General features: G+C 36.1%; 2 protein-coding genes and 1 long non-coding RNA gene across 3 annotated transcripts in view; 2 read left to right on the top strand and 1 right to left on the bottom strand.

Annotated features, from left to right (window-relative positions):
* Positions 1 to 13,343, bottom strand: part of LOC309492286 — a 169,124-nt gene that overhangs the window by 27,194 nt on the left and 128,587 nt on the right. The gene's annotated exons all lie outside the window — the stretch shown is intronic.
* Positions 228 to 2,877, top strand: ctrb.3 (chymotrypsinogen B, tandem duplicate 3). Its single transcript, XM_082162558.1, has 7 exons — positions 228 to 317; positions 470 to 573; positions 686 to 765; positions 866 to 950; positions 1,171 to 1,351; positions 2,307 to 2,440; positions 2,527 to 2,877. Exons 1-7 carry the CDS (start codon positions 266 to 268, stop codon positions 2,686 to 2,688), a joined length of 798 nt encoding a protein of 265 aa, XP_082018684.1. The 5' UTR covers positions 228 to 265; the 3' UTR covers positions 2,689 to 2,877.
* The window catches only part of galr1b (galanin receptor 1b), a 63,793-nt gene continuing 60,374 nt past the window's right edge, over positions 9,925 to 13,343 (top strand). The window contains exon 1 of the mRNA XM_082161175.1: positions 9,925 to 10,895. Within this exon, the coding sequence (XP_082017301.1) occupies positions 10,239 to 10,895 (657 nt within the window). The 5' untranslated portion in view covers positions 9,925 to 10,238. The remainder of the gene's footprint in view (positions 10,896 to 13,343) is intronic.

Here is a 13,343-nt window from a genome sequence, read left to right on the forward strand (position 1 = left end):
AATAAAATAAATCAAACAGAAGTGTTTAATAGCACATTTATACCCGGTTTATGCGAAAATGCACTGTACTTTGCATGTTAAACATGGCGATGTTCAAGTACTAGTAAAAATCATGGGATTCTGCACAGGTGAAGACCAGCTGATGCAGACTCTCAGGGTTAATTTTTGACCATGACATCAGGTGGCCATGCCCTCATTGGTGTGTGAAATCATGGTTTGGTGTTAAATAGGACTTTCTACTATCAATAATGCTGTCTTCTGCACAATGTCTTTCCTGTGGCTGCTGTCCTGTGTTGCCTTCATTAGTGCAGCCTATGGTGAGGAATTTTTTTTTTTCACCAGCACCCTACAGTATGTTAAAAAAAAATTTTGTTTGCATTTACAAAAACAATCGGCCAATTGGCCTATTTATATTATACTATAAAATTTCATTCAATTTTCATTCTTCTTTGATCTCCTTTTTCTTTAGGCTGTGGTGTTCCTGCCATTCCTCCTGTTGTCAGTGGCTATGCCCGCATTGTGAATGGTGAGGAGGCAGTTCCTCACTCCTGGCCCTGGCAGGTCTCCTTGCAGGTAATGTTAGTATTATAGCTAATGGTAGATTATATTACACAGTTTATACAAAGTGTAATTTTTTTCTCTCTCGCTCTCTCTTTCTTTTGCCAATGTGTTGTTTAAATTACAGGACTTCACTGGCTGGCACTTCTGCGGTGGCTCTCTGATCAGTGAGTACTGGGTTGTGACTGCTGCTCACTGCGGTGTGAGGTGAGACTAACTTAGACTAATCACAGTTAAATCATTACGTTAATTATGCATGAATCCTGGGATAGACGTGGATTAATAAACCTCTCTTGCTTATGTCCAGAACTAGCCACCGTGTGATCCTGGGAGAGCATAACAAGGGAAGCGGAAACACTCAGGAGGACACGCAGACTATGAGAGTGTCAAAAGTGAGGCTTAAAACTTAAAACTTATTCCTAAATAACATGCAAGAGCTGGACACTTACATGTCCACTTAATAAGCATTCAACATGATAATGCTTTTTAGGTAAACTAAACCTTTACTACAGTATGTATATGCTCATTTATGTTTATCTCTCCTCATTATTTATTTACTGATTTTTTATTTGATGTTTTGACATGGCATTTATGATTTAATCACAATTACAGGTGTTCACCCACCCTCAGTGGAACTCCAATACCATCGAGAATGACATTGCCTTGATCAAGCTGACTTCCCCCGTCTCACTGAATGCCCAAGTCTCTCCTGTTTGTCTTGCTGAGACTTCAGACGAATTTGCTCCTGGCATGACCTGTGTGACTTCTGGCTGGGGAGTGACCAAACACAATGGTTGATTATCTATAACATCACAGTCTATAATACATACTTGCTTTTGGTTCTAGATCAATAGAAATATCTTTCAAAATTTGATATTCATTCAAGTCTAATGAATTAGAATATTTAGAATATATTTCTACAGCAAAATAATAATACAAATAATACATCATTATATTATTGAACTATATTATTATTATTCTATAATGGTTATATAATTGATATAATGCTAATAATAGATATGCCTATTGATCTCTAATTATATTGTATACAATAGCCTACTATTCAAAGGTTTAGGGTCAGTAAAAAAAAAAAAAAAATGCTTTTGAAAGAAGTCTCTTCTGCTCACCAAGGCTACATTTATTTAATCAAAAATACAGTAATATTGGGAAATACAATTAGGCTACAATTGAAAATAACTTTTTTCTCATTTAATACATTTAAAAATGTAATTTATTCCTGTGATGGCAAAGCTAGCAAAACAGTTGTGCTGCTTAATATTTTGGTGAAAACCGTGATACAAATTTTTTTGGATTCTTTGATGAATAGGAAGTTCAAACGAACAGTATTTATTTGAAATAAAAAATGTTCATGACATTATAAATGTCTTTACTGTCGCTTTTGACCAACGTGTCCTTACTGAAGTAAAAAAAAAAAAACTTACTGACCCCAAACATTTGAATGGTATAGCATACATGTTTAAAATATATTTGCAATACCTAACATGTTTTATGATCTCTCTCTCTCTGTGTGTGTGTGTGTGTGTGTGTGTGTGTGTGTGTGTGTGTGTGTGTGTGTGTGTGTGTGTGTGTGTGTGTGTGTGTGTGTGTGTGTGTGTGTGTGTGTGTGTGTGTGTGTGTGTGTGTGTGTGTGTGTGTGTGTGTGTGTGTGTGTGTGTGTGTGTGTGTGTGTGTGTGTGTGTGTGTGTGTGTGTGTGTGTGTGTGTGTGTGTGTGTGTGTGTGTGTGTAGCTCTGTTCACCCCTAATGAGCTCCAGCAAGTTGCTCTGCCTCTGTTGTCCAACCAGGACTGTAAGAGCTACTGGGGAAGCAACATCCAGGATGTCATGATTTGTGCTGGTGCTGCTGGTGCCTCCTCTTGCATGGTAAGACTATCTTCTCTTCCTCACTTCCTCAATTTCTCTCTATATAACTCTCTCACCATAACTCTCTTGTCCGTCTGTCTGTTTAGGGTGACTCTGGTGGTCCTCTGGTGTGTCAGAAGGGTGATGTCTGGACACTGGTGGGTATTGTGTCCTGGGGAAGCAGTCGTTGTGACACCAGTATGCCTGGTGTGTACGCCCGTGTCACTGAGCTCCGCGACTGGGTGGATCAGATTCTGGCTTCCAACTAAACACACAAAATGTATAGAGATTCCTCAACATTACTAAACAGCAGCTAACAAAACAATATCTACGACAGCCACTCAAGGCTAATATTAAAACCATCTTAAAATCATCATTGTGGTCAAACTAATGCTATGAGTGGCTTATTGCTTTTATAGAATGTCTGTAATAGTTAAATAAATACATACAGCATATAATTTTATAGTGGGTTTTTAAAAATAGCCAACATTTAATTTCCACAGATTCTGCAAAATCTACACCGTAACAGTTACATATTTATTCATAAACTTTTCATCGTGTTAGAAATTAGCAAATGGTTACAATACTTTCCTGGAGAACACAAGATGGATTTTACTTGTCATACGCAGATTTGACAGAGGATGGCGCTAAAGACTCACACAAAGCGTCATATTTACTAACTCAGTATATTTTTGCCAGATCAGGCTACTTCTTTTCATCAATACAATCTATGTTTTCTAGTATGCATGCATTGTCAAAAACAGTTAAAATATTTAATTTCCATAAGGCAGTCTTTTGTTTATACTTACTAGAGCTTTCAAATGAATATCAAAGTGAGGATGGGCTTTTTATATTAGAAAAAAATGTAATTCCCCTGTTATTATGTGGTTATTTCAAACATAAACCTATCTGAAAGATGTTTTTGTCTATACATATTTTGGTGTGTTCAGGTTCAGTCTCAATCAGTCTGTTAAATATGAGGTAAAACGCCATATAAGGTGTCTCCATGGCAACCTCCTGATCTTCCTTAAGACACATTTACAACAGTGGAGTGAGTTGTTTCAACAAAAGGACAAAAACAAAAGATAGAGAAGGGATGAGACAAATTATACAATAGGAGAAGCTCTCATCTTGCCTCTCTGCTAAGACTGATAAAAATACAAAACCCCATTAACCGCTTCTTAAATTCAAGCATAAATTGATTTGCTAAAAGCTTGGACTCTTCACCTCTTGGTTAGACATTGGTTGAATAACACTTACAAATTTTAAAACATGACTGTAGTTTCAAGGTGAATGTCGCCTCGAGGTGTCACTCTGAATCAGAACCGAGCAATTGTGGAGTTTTGCTTTTCATAGTTTGCTTGCGTCATCCACCTTTCATCTACCATCCAGTTTTGTGTTCTTGCAAGGCTGATCAGACCAGAATTGAACATTTGAGATTAGTAGAAGGATCATGTGAGTTCAAGGCCACTGAGAACAGCTGGATTGACTGGAAGATAATATAGAATAACGCTTGCCGATTTCCCCTAGGACTGACAGTATTGAGAGGGTTCAGTGGATCACAGAGCATGGCAATAATATCTGTGGCTCTGCCTCTCCATAAACCTCTTGCAGTAAGAGATTCATGGGAGTATATTTTGTTTTTGGACATTGGTTGTTCGGACATTTCAAAGGAATTTCACAAATCCAATTCTCACAATCAAATAGAGGAAGTTTGAGTCACCTGTGGGAAAAAAGTGATACTTTGTACATTTCAGAAAATATTTGGATTTAAATTGCCTCAGTTGAGCACTAAATTAATGGTATCCCATTTCCAGTTTCTCTACAAGTATCTGCAAATGGCCACTAACAGTTTACAATTACAGTTACGCTATAACAATCAATATACTAATCTACAAAAAAATCATATAATGGAAATAGATTTGTTACTGCAATTCATAAATATACTATATTTCATTGTTAATTATATGTATAATTTATAATTTACCAACATTAACTGAAATAAAAAAAAAATACTATCTGAGAAAGTAACGTTAATAAATGCTGTGTTAGTTGATGATGCCCAATGCATTAACCTCTGTTATCGAACTGAACCTTATTGTAAAGTGTTACCACCATTTCTTCTTTGAGATGTCCTGTCAAGAATGGATACAGAAAAGAAAAAAGAAAAAAAGATGTGAGGCAGAACCTATAATTATCCTGGCACTGAGGTGCATATGAGCATTTTAATTTGATTGTGAAGGATGTGAAGAGAATTTCTTTACTGAAGAGAGGACACAGTACATTCAGTCGCTACTTTATTGTGTATATATATATATACACATACATACACATACATATACTGTACATATATATATATATACACACACACAGTATATGGTGCTAAAATATCCATGTGTATTTTTTTATACTTGTATTTCACATGATTAATGGTCAGTGTAATTTCTTATTTTTGTGGTTAACCTCTGATATTGCTGTACATTACTTTTTACAAATTATGAATCGTCCCCTTCAATGTCTCCCTTTTTTCACTCTTTAATTTCATTTATATCACTCAGTCTCAGCTCAATAGTCTCAGTCATTTCTTTACATCACTCTACATTTCTCTTTTCTCTTTTACCTCGTTTCTATCTCGGGTTTGAGTCCTCCCTAATGTGTGCCATAATGAACTTGAGGTGCTCACTCGATCCTCTATGAACTAGATAGTTTTCATGTGTGCCTTCTGCCCACAGTTTGACAGAGAAGATCAAGACTGCCAACTGCCAAGTCAGTGTACTGAGAATTCCAGCCCACCTGGGATACAGGTGCTATGCTTTGATACTGCTTCTAACAACAGATGAGCTTGTGTGTGTGCGTGTGCGCGTGTGCGTGTGTGTGTGTGCCGAGGCTTTGAAAAACATTTTTTTAATGTCTGCTTTAAAAACTGACTGTACTGTGCAACACAACCGCATTGGTCATTTGGTTGCATAACCTCAGCAACATGCCACTTCAACAAGCCTCAAAATGAGGAGTATGGAAACATCAATTATGTTGACAGCTCTTAACCTTATTCTAGGTATCAGAACTATGGCGCTCATTCAAAAGGCAAATAGGAATAATGACAGAGATGAACACACACAAACCAACTCACAAGTTTTTGATTCTGGTTATTATACATAAACAAACTTGAACAGGAGTTTTCCAATTCTGTGTGCCAGAGAGTCCAGATAAACCCAATGGGATTAGAGAAGATGCTTTTTATATCAAACACGACAATACAAAAAGATTAAGTGTATGGCAGAAAGAGTGCAGGGAGAATGTTGTATAAAGAGGTCATTTGGAAACCTTGTTTGAAGGGAAGGCAGAGCATTCATCACACCCCCTCCCCGAAGTAGAGGTTCTAAACAATCACCTTGAATAAAGACAACCAAAAGCCTTTAAAATAACATTTAACTGAAAGAGCTTCTCCCGCCCCATGGGCACAAAGGATTTTTTTCCAAAAGCGTGTGCCAGCTATTTTCTAGCAGCTGGAAACATTATCACTCTTACCCAGCCCTTAAACATCTCAGTCCCCCTCATATCAGTCACATCCCTGCTAACACATTGCAACACTAACCATATCATGTTCCTCTCCTTGACTTCCCTCAATATTTATTTTCACAATGCTGTGTGGAAATGCTCGTTGACTGCCGCACAACCTTGGTTTACAAAGATGAACTGATTTAAGGGTGAAATGTCTGAATCTGAAATATAAGATACAAATAAATTTTATCATATCACTATAAAAAAAAAGTTGCTGCCTTAAATTGTTAAGTACAATCAAGTGGGATGTGTAGGCCATTTCAACTTAAATTAAATTAAACTGACTAAAAAATATATGTTGATGAGTTAAAGCAATGTTAATACATACAGTATGTTGTCATAACTTATTGATCATATCATTTTTTACAGTGTAACACTGGATGCTACTTCACACCATTGTGGTTATTTTTCTAAATTTCTGTCTGGGAGAAAAAAATTTATAATCAGATCAGTCAGGTGAGGAAAGTGTTAGTCTAAAAATATGTCTCAAGTAATTGTCTAATGCTCAATGTTTCAAGCAATAATACCCTTAACATTCAACTGTTCAAACCAATTACAGCTTACCTACTTACAATATATCTAAAATTCTGCATGAACCTCCAATTGCTATCACACATGAAACAGATTTACTGTAAAAACTCACACCTCATCCTTGCCACGTCACCTATCTATCTCAAAATGTCTACTTCATTTATATCAAAGAGGATAATGTCCATATACTTCTCAAAAGACAAAACATGAGCTGCAAGGCCTGATAAGACAACACCAGCTGTGTTTATAAATCTATTCAAACAATTACTGTCCCTAAGCTTCTAGCTTCAGTGATTCTAAAACCAGTGATGCAGAGAGTCCTTAGGGGGTGGACAGCAAGAACGTAGGCTGTTACTGTAAAATATTTCATTTAAAATGTTGTTTTATATTAGTTGGTTATTTTAGTTTATTTTGTGTATCCTATTACAATTTTATTAATGCATCGCATACTTACATCAGATGAATAGGCAATGCTCTCTTTAAAGAGAGCTGTGCACAACACAATTTTATACACGGATGAAGCTGGTAAAAACTATCTATCAGCAAAACAGAGATATTATTCTGTCTGTAAGCTTGGTTTCCTGTTTGGTTTTAACTGGATTCAGTATTAGTTTTGACTGTTATGGATGATGAAACCAGACAAAGGAGTTCAAGTGCTTCTAAACTGATGGATGAAGTTTAACATTGACCTAAATAGGTCATGGGTTCGATTCCCAGGGAGTGCAATCAGTGAATGAAGTGTCTTTCACTTAGGCCTGTGTTTGCCAAATGCTTAAATGGGATTGCAATACAGTATTTGAGGTGATTTGCTAAATGTTTGAACTGGACTACAACATTTATAAATGTTAATGTTGTGGTGTATGTGTTTTCGATTTTAGAAGCTGCATGTCATGGTCATTTCCAAATTAACATGTTTGACATCAGTATTGTTAAAAAGAGCACCTACATTTGTATTTGGTACTACTCTCCTACTTTATGCCAATGTGATACAGGCAAAACTATAGTTTTTTTCAAGCACATGTCAATTTTGAGATTTTGGGCTATTTTGCTTCCATAACATTTTGCTTCCATTACATGTCTTCTTTCAGACCATAATATGCATTTAAGTGTTTTCTTATAGAGGAGGTAAAAACTAGCATACATATAGCCTACTGTATATAAACTTTTCAGTTTTATTCATATCTATATTCTGAAGGTTTTTACAGAGGGGTTTGTTCATAAATGTAACTTGATTTAATGCTAAAGACAATTTTTGAATTTTTTTCTGGCTGTTGTTTGACAGTATTTTATGATTTAAATGTAGTGATAAAAGTACATTAAATCCTCTCTGTTAAAACTTTAATTGTAATATGTCAACAAAATGATAATTTTAAACCGGTCTTTATCCAGTGTTCGGGCTTCTGTTCTGAAAATGTATGCAAATTTGTACATTTTTAATCAGATAATACCTCATTTTTATATTTAAACATAACATTCCAGAAAAATTTTTATATAAAAGAATGTCTTAGTGTTATCAACTGGGGAAGTATGGTCATATCTATTAATTCTTTTCTTTTTTTCACTCTATTCACTTGTGGTGCGTGGTGTCATGTCCCATTCCCTTACCTCCTGCTACTTGCTTCTGAGGGAAACAGGGAACACCTCTGCTACACTTGGCAAAGACATCAGAATGCAATTTGTGAACTTTGGCTCTGAGACAAGTAAATATAACACCATCTTTGAGTCAGTGGATCACAAACACCTGGGCTAAAACCTGTAAAATTCCATATGAGCACTAGATTGCCTCAGGGCTGCTCGTTTTACCTCTTGGAAATTAACCCACCTCTTCTAGAAAATAGGTGCAGCTGCGGTTATGACTGAATCACTAAGTTCTTTGGGACCACCATAACCAATTAAATAACCACAGCACATCACCACACTGGAAAAAGGACACAAGCGATCATGATCCTATAAGATCACTCCAGTTCATATCCTCCTCCAATGCTTTACAGTCTGGTTTGGCACTTCCCTTGTCTCCTCAATGGGAAATCTGCCACATATTGTCTGATGAGAAGAACACAGTGCCAGAACAAGGCTGTATGCCTTGAACAATGACTGTTTGCAGGTGTTTCAGAGCTTTTAAAACCAACTCTGGAATCACATAACCTTCGTCCCTTGAGAAGTCAGACTAAAAGTCTGAGAATTCCAATAACCATCCCAGATACACAAGTTGCATATTAATTTCCTACAACAAAATGTCATGTACTGACAGAGCACATTAGTAATAATTTTTTTTTTTTTTTTTTTAGCTCCACACTCATTGTATAGAAAAGAGTAACTTCAACATTATGGAAAAATATCCCTCCTTGCCTAGAGATAAAAGTGTGAAAGATGCAGGAAAGTGTGCATATCAGGACACCAGCATAAAAAAATAAAAAAATTCCACTTTGAATGATTCTCCCACATCTTTTTAAAGCAATTTTCACTGAACTTTAATATTCATTGCCACATTGATTTAGCAATTATAATAAGACACCTTCATGGATTAATCAATTCATATGGCTTTAGACAAAAGTCTTAAGTCTATTATACTTTACCTGACCTTTGCGGTTTTGCTTAAAGTGCAAGGCTTTCTGCATTCATTCTTTTGATATCAATCAAATCTTTTCATAGTTTTCATTAACACAGTTACTTCTTGTTTTATAAATTAATATCAGGAGTAGGCCTATACAACAATGTAAAAAGCTCTCTTTTTTTAATGTTTTCCCCCCCTTCAAGAATCCTTTCTATTTAATTTGATTTGTAAATGGGTAATAGCAGGTGTGTTATAGAACATTTCCCTAGAGTAACAAAGATTGCATTGTTTTCACAAATACTTTTGTTTCGCATAACAAAATGGAACATTCTATTCAGGAACATAATTTAAAACTGCACAGTAACAACTGCTATAAAATCCCGGAAACAGTGTAAGGATATTCTTCTTTTATTGAGTTCACTGAACACTCTTGCATCATTTTATTAAGGTTATTTGTGTGGGTGGAACGCAGCTTGTGTTAGTAGGTTCTTATAAAGAACAGGGTAATGCAAGTAGGCCTACTAATGAAACTTAAGAAAAATTTTTTTATATTTTGACAAATCAGTACTTTGAGTTGTGGATATCAGCAGGCTTGTAGGCTAGGCTATGCAGATCAGATGCAGCATACAAACAAGCAAGTCACTGAGTCTGCGCCTGGTTATCTGTATCGTCTTGACACCTAGATAATGTGAAAACAAGCGTAAAGGTCCTCTGAATATTTCTACGCCAAGTTCATAATGACATAGCCTACACAAACATGATAGTGTTCTTTGACCCAACGACATAGTTATCGTTATGACAAGTTACATATAATTATTAGGCAAATTAATCTTCAGATAAACTATGACATAATAATAGTGAATCGATCATGATCAAATCACGACAAAGGATCTTTTAACGCTTCCGGGCGAAAACTTTCCCCACTGAGCTGGTGCCAGTGTTCCAGCGTCTTCCCTGGAAAGACCACGCGCCAGTGAATGATGTGCGTTCTCTTTAGTGCTTCATACCCAGCCGGTGCATTTCCCAGCGTAACTGGAGTACTCCACAACCGAGCCAAGGATTTGTCAGCGCGCGCTAACTTGAGAAAATGAGAAACCAAACTGAGGAGTGATTGTTCTGTGCTTCTGAACGGACTTATGTTCTTTTGTTTCGACCGGTCGAATCCTTGTAAACATGGTGTTATCCCGAAATGAAACGGTAATCTGGACAGAGGAGCATATGGACACGAACCAAACGACCGACACTTTTGGTCCGGAGATAGTGATTGTGCCCGTCATTTTTGGATGTATATTTTTCTTGGGAATCGTTGGAAACACTCTAGTGATGGTTGTTATTGGGAAAATAAAGTCAAGGCGCTCGAGAAGTACCACTAACATTTTTATCATAAATCTCAGCATAGCAGATTTATCTTTCCTCCTGTTTTGCGTCCCGTTTCAGGCCACCATATACTCACTTCCCGAGTGGATCTTCGGGGCGTTTCTGTGTAAATTTGTGCACTATTTTGTTACGGTCAGCATGCTGGTGAGCATTTTCACGCTCGTGGCCATGTCCGTGGACAGGTACATTGCCGTGGTGCTCTCCAAAAAGTCCCCCTGTATTCGTAACCGGAGGAATGCGCTCATTGGCGTTTGTGTTATTTGGATGCTTTCCTTTATCTTTGCAGTCCCGGTTGCGCAGCACCAAATTTTGACGGATCATCCTAAGGCTCCCAATAGCACGTTCTGCTGGGAGATTTGGACCGAACGGGTGGCCAAGCACACTTATAAAGTGACCATTCTCGTGATAGGGTATCTGTTACCGCTGGTTTTGATCACATGCTGTTATGCCAAGGTAAGGATTCGACATAAGATAAAAGATAAAATATTGTAGAACTATCGAGGGAGGACTTATACCTGCTACAAAGCTGTAAGTTTCATGTTGTAGCCTATCTGATTTATCGTTTAAAATGAAAGTGTGCAGGATGAGAGGGTTTTTTGGAGCGTCTAAGAAATTATTACACGTTTTAAAAATGAAAACTACTTGCCTCGTGATTGCTTACTCAGAACTGACTTTTTATTACAGTGTGTCTTTCCTCTAACTCGTGTCAACATGATTATCACAATTGCCATAATAATTCACAATGGGGTCATTCCGTGTCAAATCAACCGAATTTCAGAAATTTCCCCGCTCAAATCTTTGGTTTTGTTTTTCTTGTGTTGTTGTTGATGTTGTTGTTTGCTCCAAGTTTGCATGCCTGCAACATAAGAACTATTAAATATATCTTAATAACCTTATAGATTCCAATTATTAACAAACGTATATCTTAATTTTTAAGGCCCAATATGGTTCATTTCCATAGACATGGGGATCTTAATGTAGCTCCATGAGTAAATTGGTAACGGTACACATTTGTGTTCAAAAACCAAATGTGTCACTCTGCATAAAGCCGATACTTTTTTCCTTTAAAGAGGACTATCTGAAGAAAAACATTATGTTGAAACAAATGCATATCATTTTTTTCTATCGACATAATTGCATAGAATATATCTGTCTGAGTGCCATAAATTTGTGCCAAAAAGTCTGTGTGCCTGTCACTCAAAAAGTATTAAAATATCAATATCCTTAAAGATTCAAACTTTTTATACATTTTTCTTTTGTAATCTTTATTTTTAAGGCCTTACGTAGTTCAAACCCATATATATGGGGATCCCAATGCGAATATGTCCAAATTATTCATTTTACCCATTTTAAATGGTCGAAAACAGAATGTAGGATACTTTTCAAACAGCTGCTTATTGTTCCGGTTTCACAGACAAGGCTTAGACTAAGCCAGGATTAGGCCGCTTTTTTTTAAAATGTGCCTTAGAAAAAACAGTACTGGTGTGCATTTTGAGACAAAACAATGGCAGTGACATATTCTAAGATATATTCTAAGCTTAAGCCTTGTCTGTGAAAATGGGGAATTGTGTTTAAAGAGGAATGTCTGAAGAACAAATAATACTAGGCTACTTGTAATGTATCTTGTTTACCTCTGTCAAAATAATTGCATACAACATACCTCTCAGAGTGCCAACAATACACTGAAATGGTCAAGTTGAGGCACATTAATTTGCTCTCAAACGTGTATTTATAAGAATCTATATTTGAATCAGTTTCAGGGATATTTGGATACAGGAATTTTGTTCATTTTAACAGCTTCTGAAGCTACCAAGAGTTCAAAATACACAGTATAATAACTGCTGTCACATTGACATCCCAATATGGGATTAAATCATATAGGGTCTTACAATTAAGATTCCAAAAAAGTTTCATAGGAACAATAATCTAAATGAAAATAAAATTATATTAAGATATCTTTAACACTTCATGAGTAACAGACATGCAAACTTCTGAAAAATACTGTATATATATTTGGCACATAGAGGGAAACAAGATACATTTCTATTTTAACATTGAGCCACATTGAGATCTTCATATCTGTGGGATTGAATCATATACGGCTTTAAAAATTAAGATTACAAAAGAAAAGTGTCTTCAGAATGAGAATCTAGGAGTGTTTTGAGATATCTTTAATACTTTTAGAGTTACAGGCACACAAACTTTGTAAAAAGAATATTAATGGCACTCAGACAGGTATATTCTATGCAATTGTGTTGATAGAAAAAATTTGATACATTTCTGGTTTCAACATTTTTGTTCTTCAGATATTCCTCTTTAAAAGAAAAAGTATCGGCTGTATGCAAAGTGACTCACATTTTGTTTTTGACCATTGACAATTTGTACAATTTACCCATGGAGCCACATTGAGATCCCCATATCTCTGGAAATTAACCATATTGGGTCTTAAAAATTAAGAGACCAACTGAAAAGTTTAAGAACAAAATTCAAAAAGGATATTATGAGATCTGTAATACTTATTCAGTTACAGGGATGCAAACTTCAGGCAAAAAAAAAACAAGTGCTTTTTCCCATTTTTGAACTGTCACCGTTGGCAAATAGACCTACCAATCTCTGTGTAAAAATACTGTAAAATAATGATGCATGTAATCTGGCTCCAAATCTCAGGTGAAAATTTTCATTTTAACCCCCCTCTACAAAATAGTGAGAAATAGCTTTCTTCTTCATTTATGCAAAAAAATAAAAAAAGAATAATCATTTTTAATCAGGGACCTCTGGTTGAGTGGACATGGAATGACCCTATGGGCATAGGCAAAATAACCGTGGTCATAACTCAAGAACTTTTACAAACGTGCTCGAGAGCATTCATAGTTTATTCAAGGATGCAACAGATGGCCATGC

Source organism: Leuciscus leuciscus, assembly GCF_965113295.1.
Source record: "Leuciscus leuciscus genome assembly, chromosome: 2".
NCBI classification, from domain to species: Eukaryota; Metazoa; Chordata; class Actinopteri; order Cypriniformes; family Leuciscidae; genus Leuciscus; species Leuciscus leuciscus.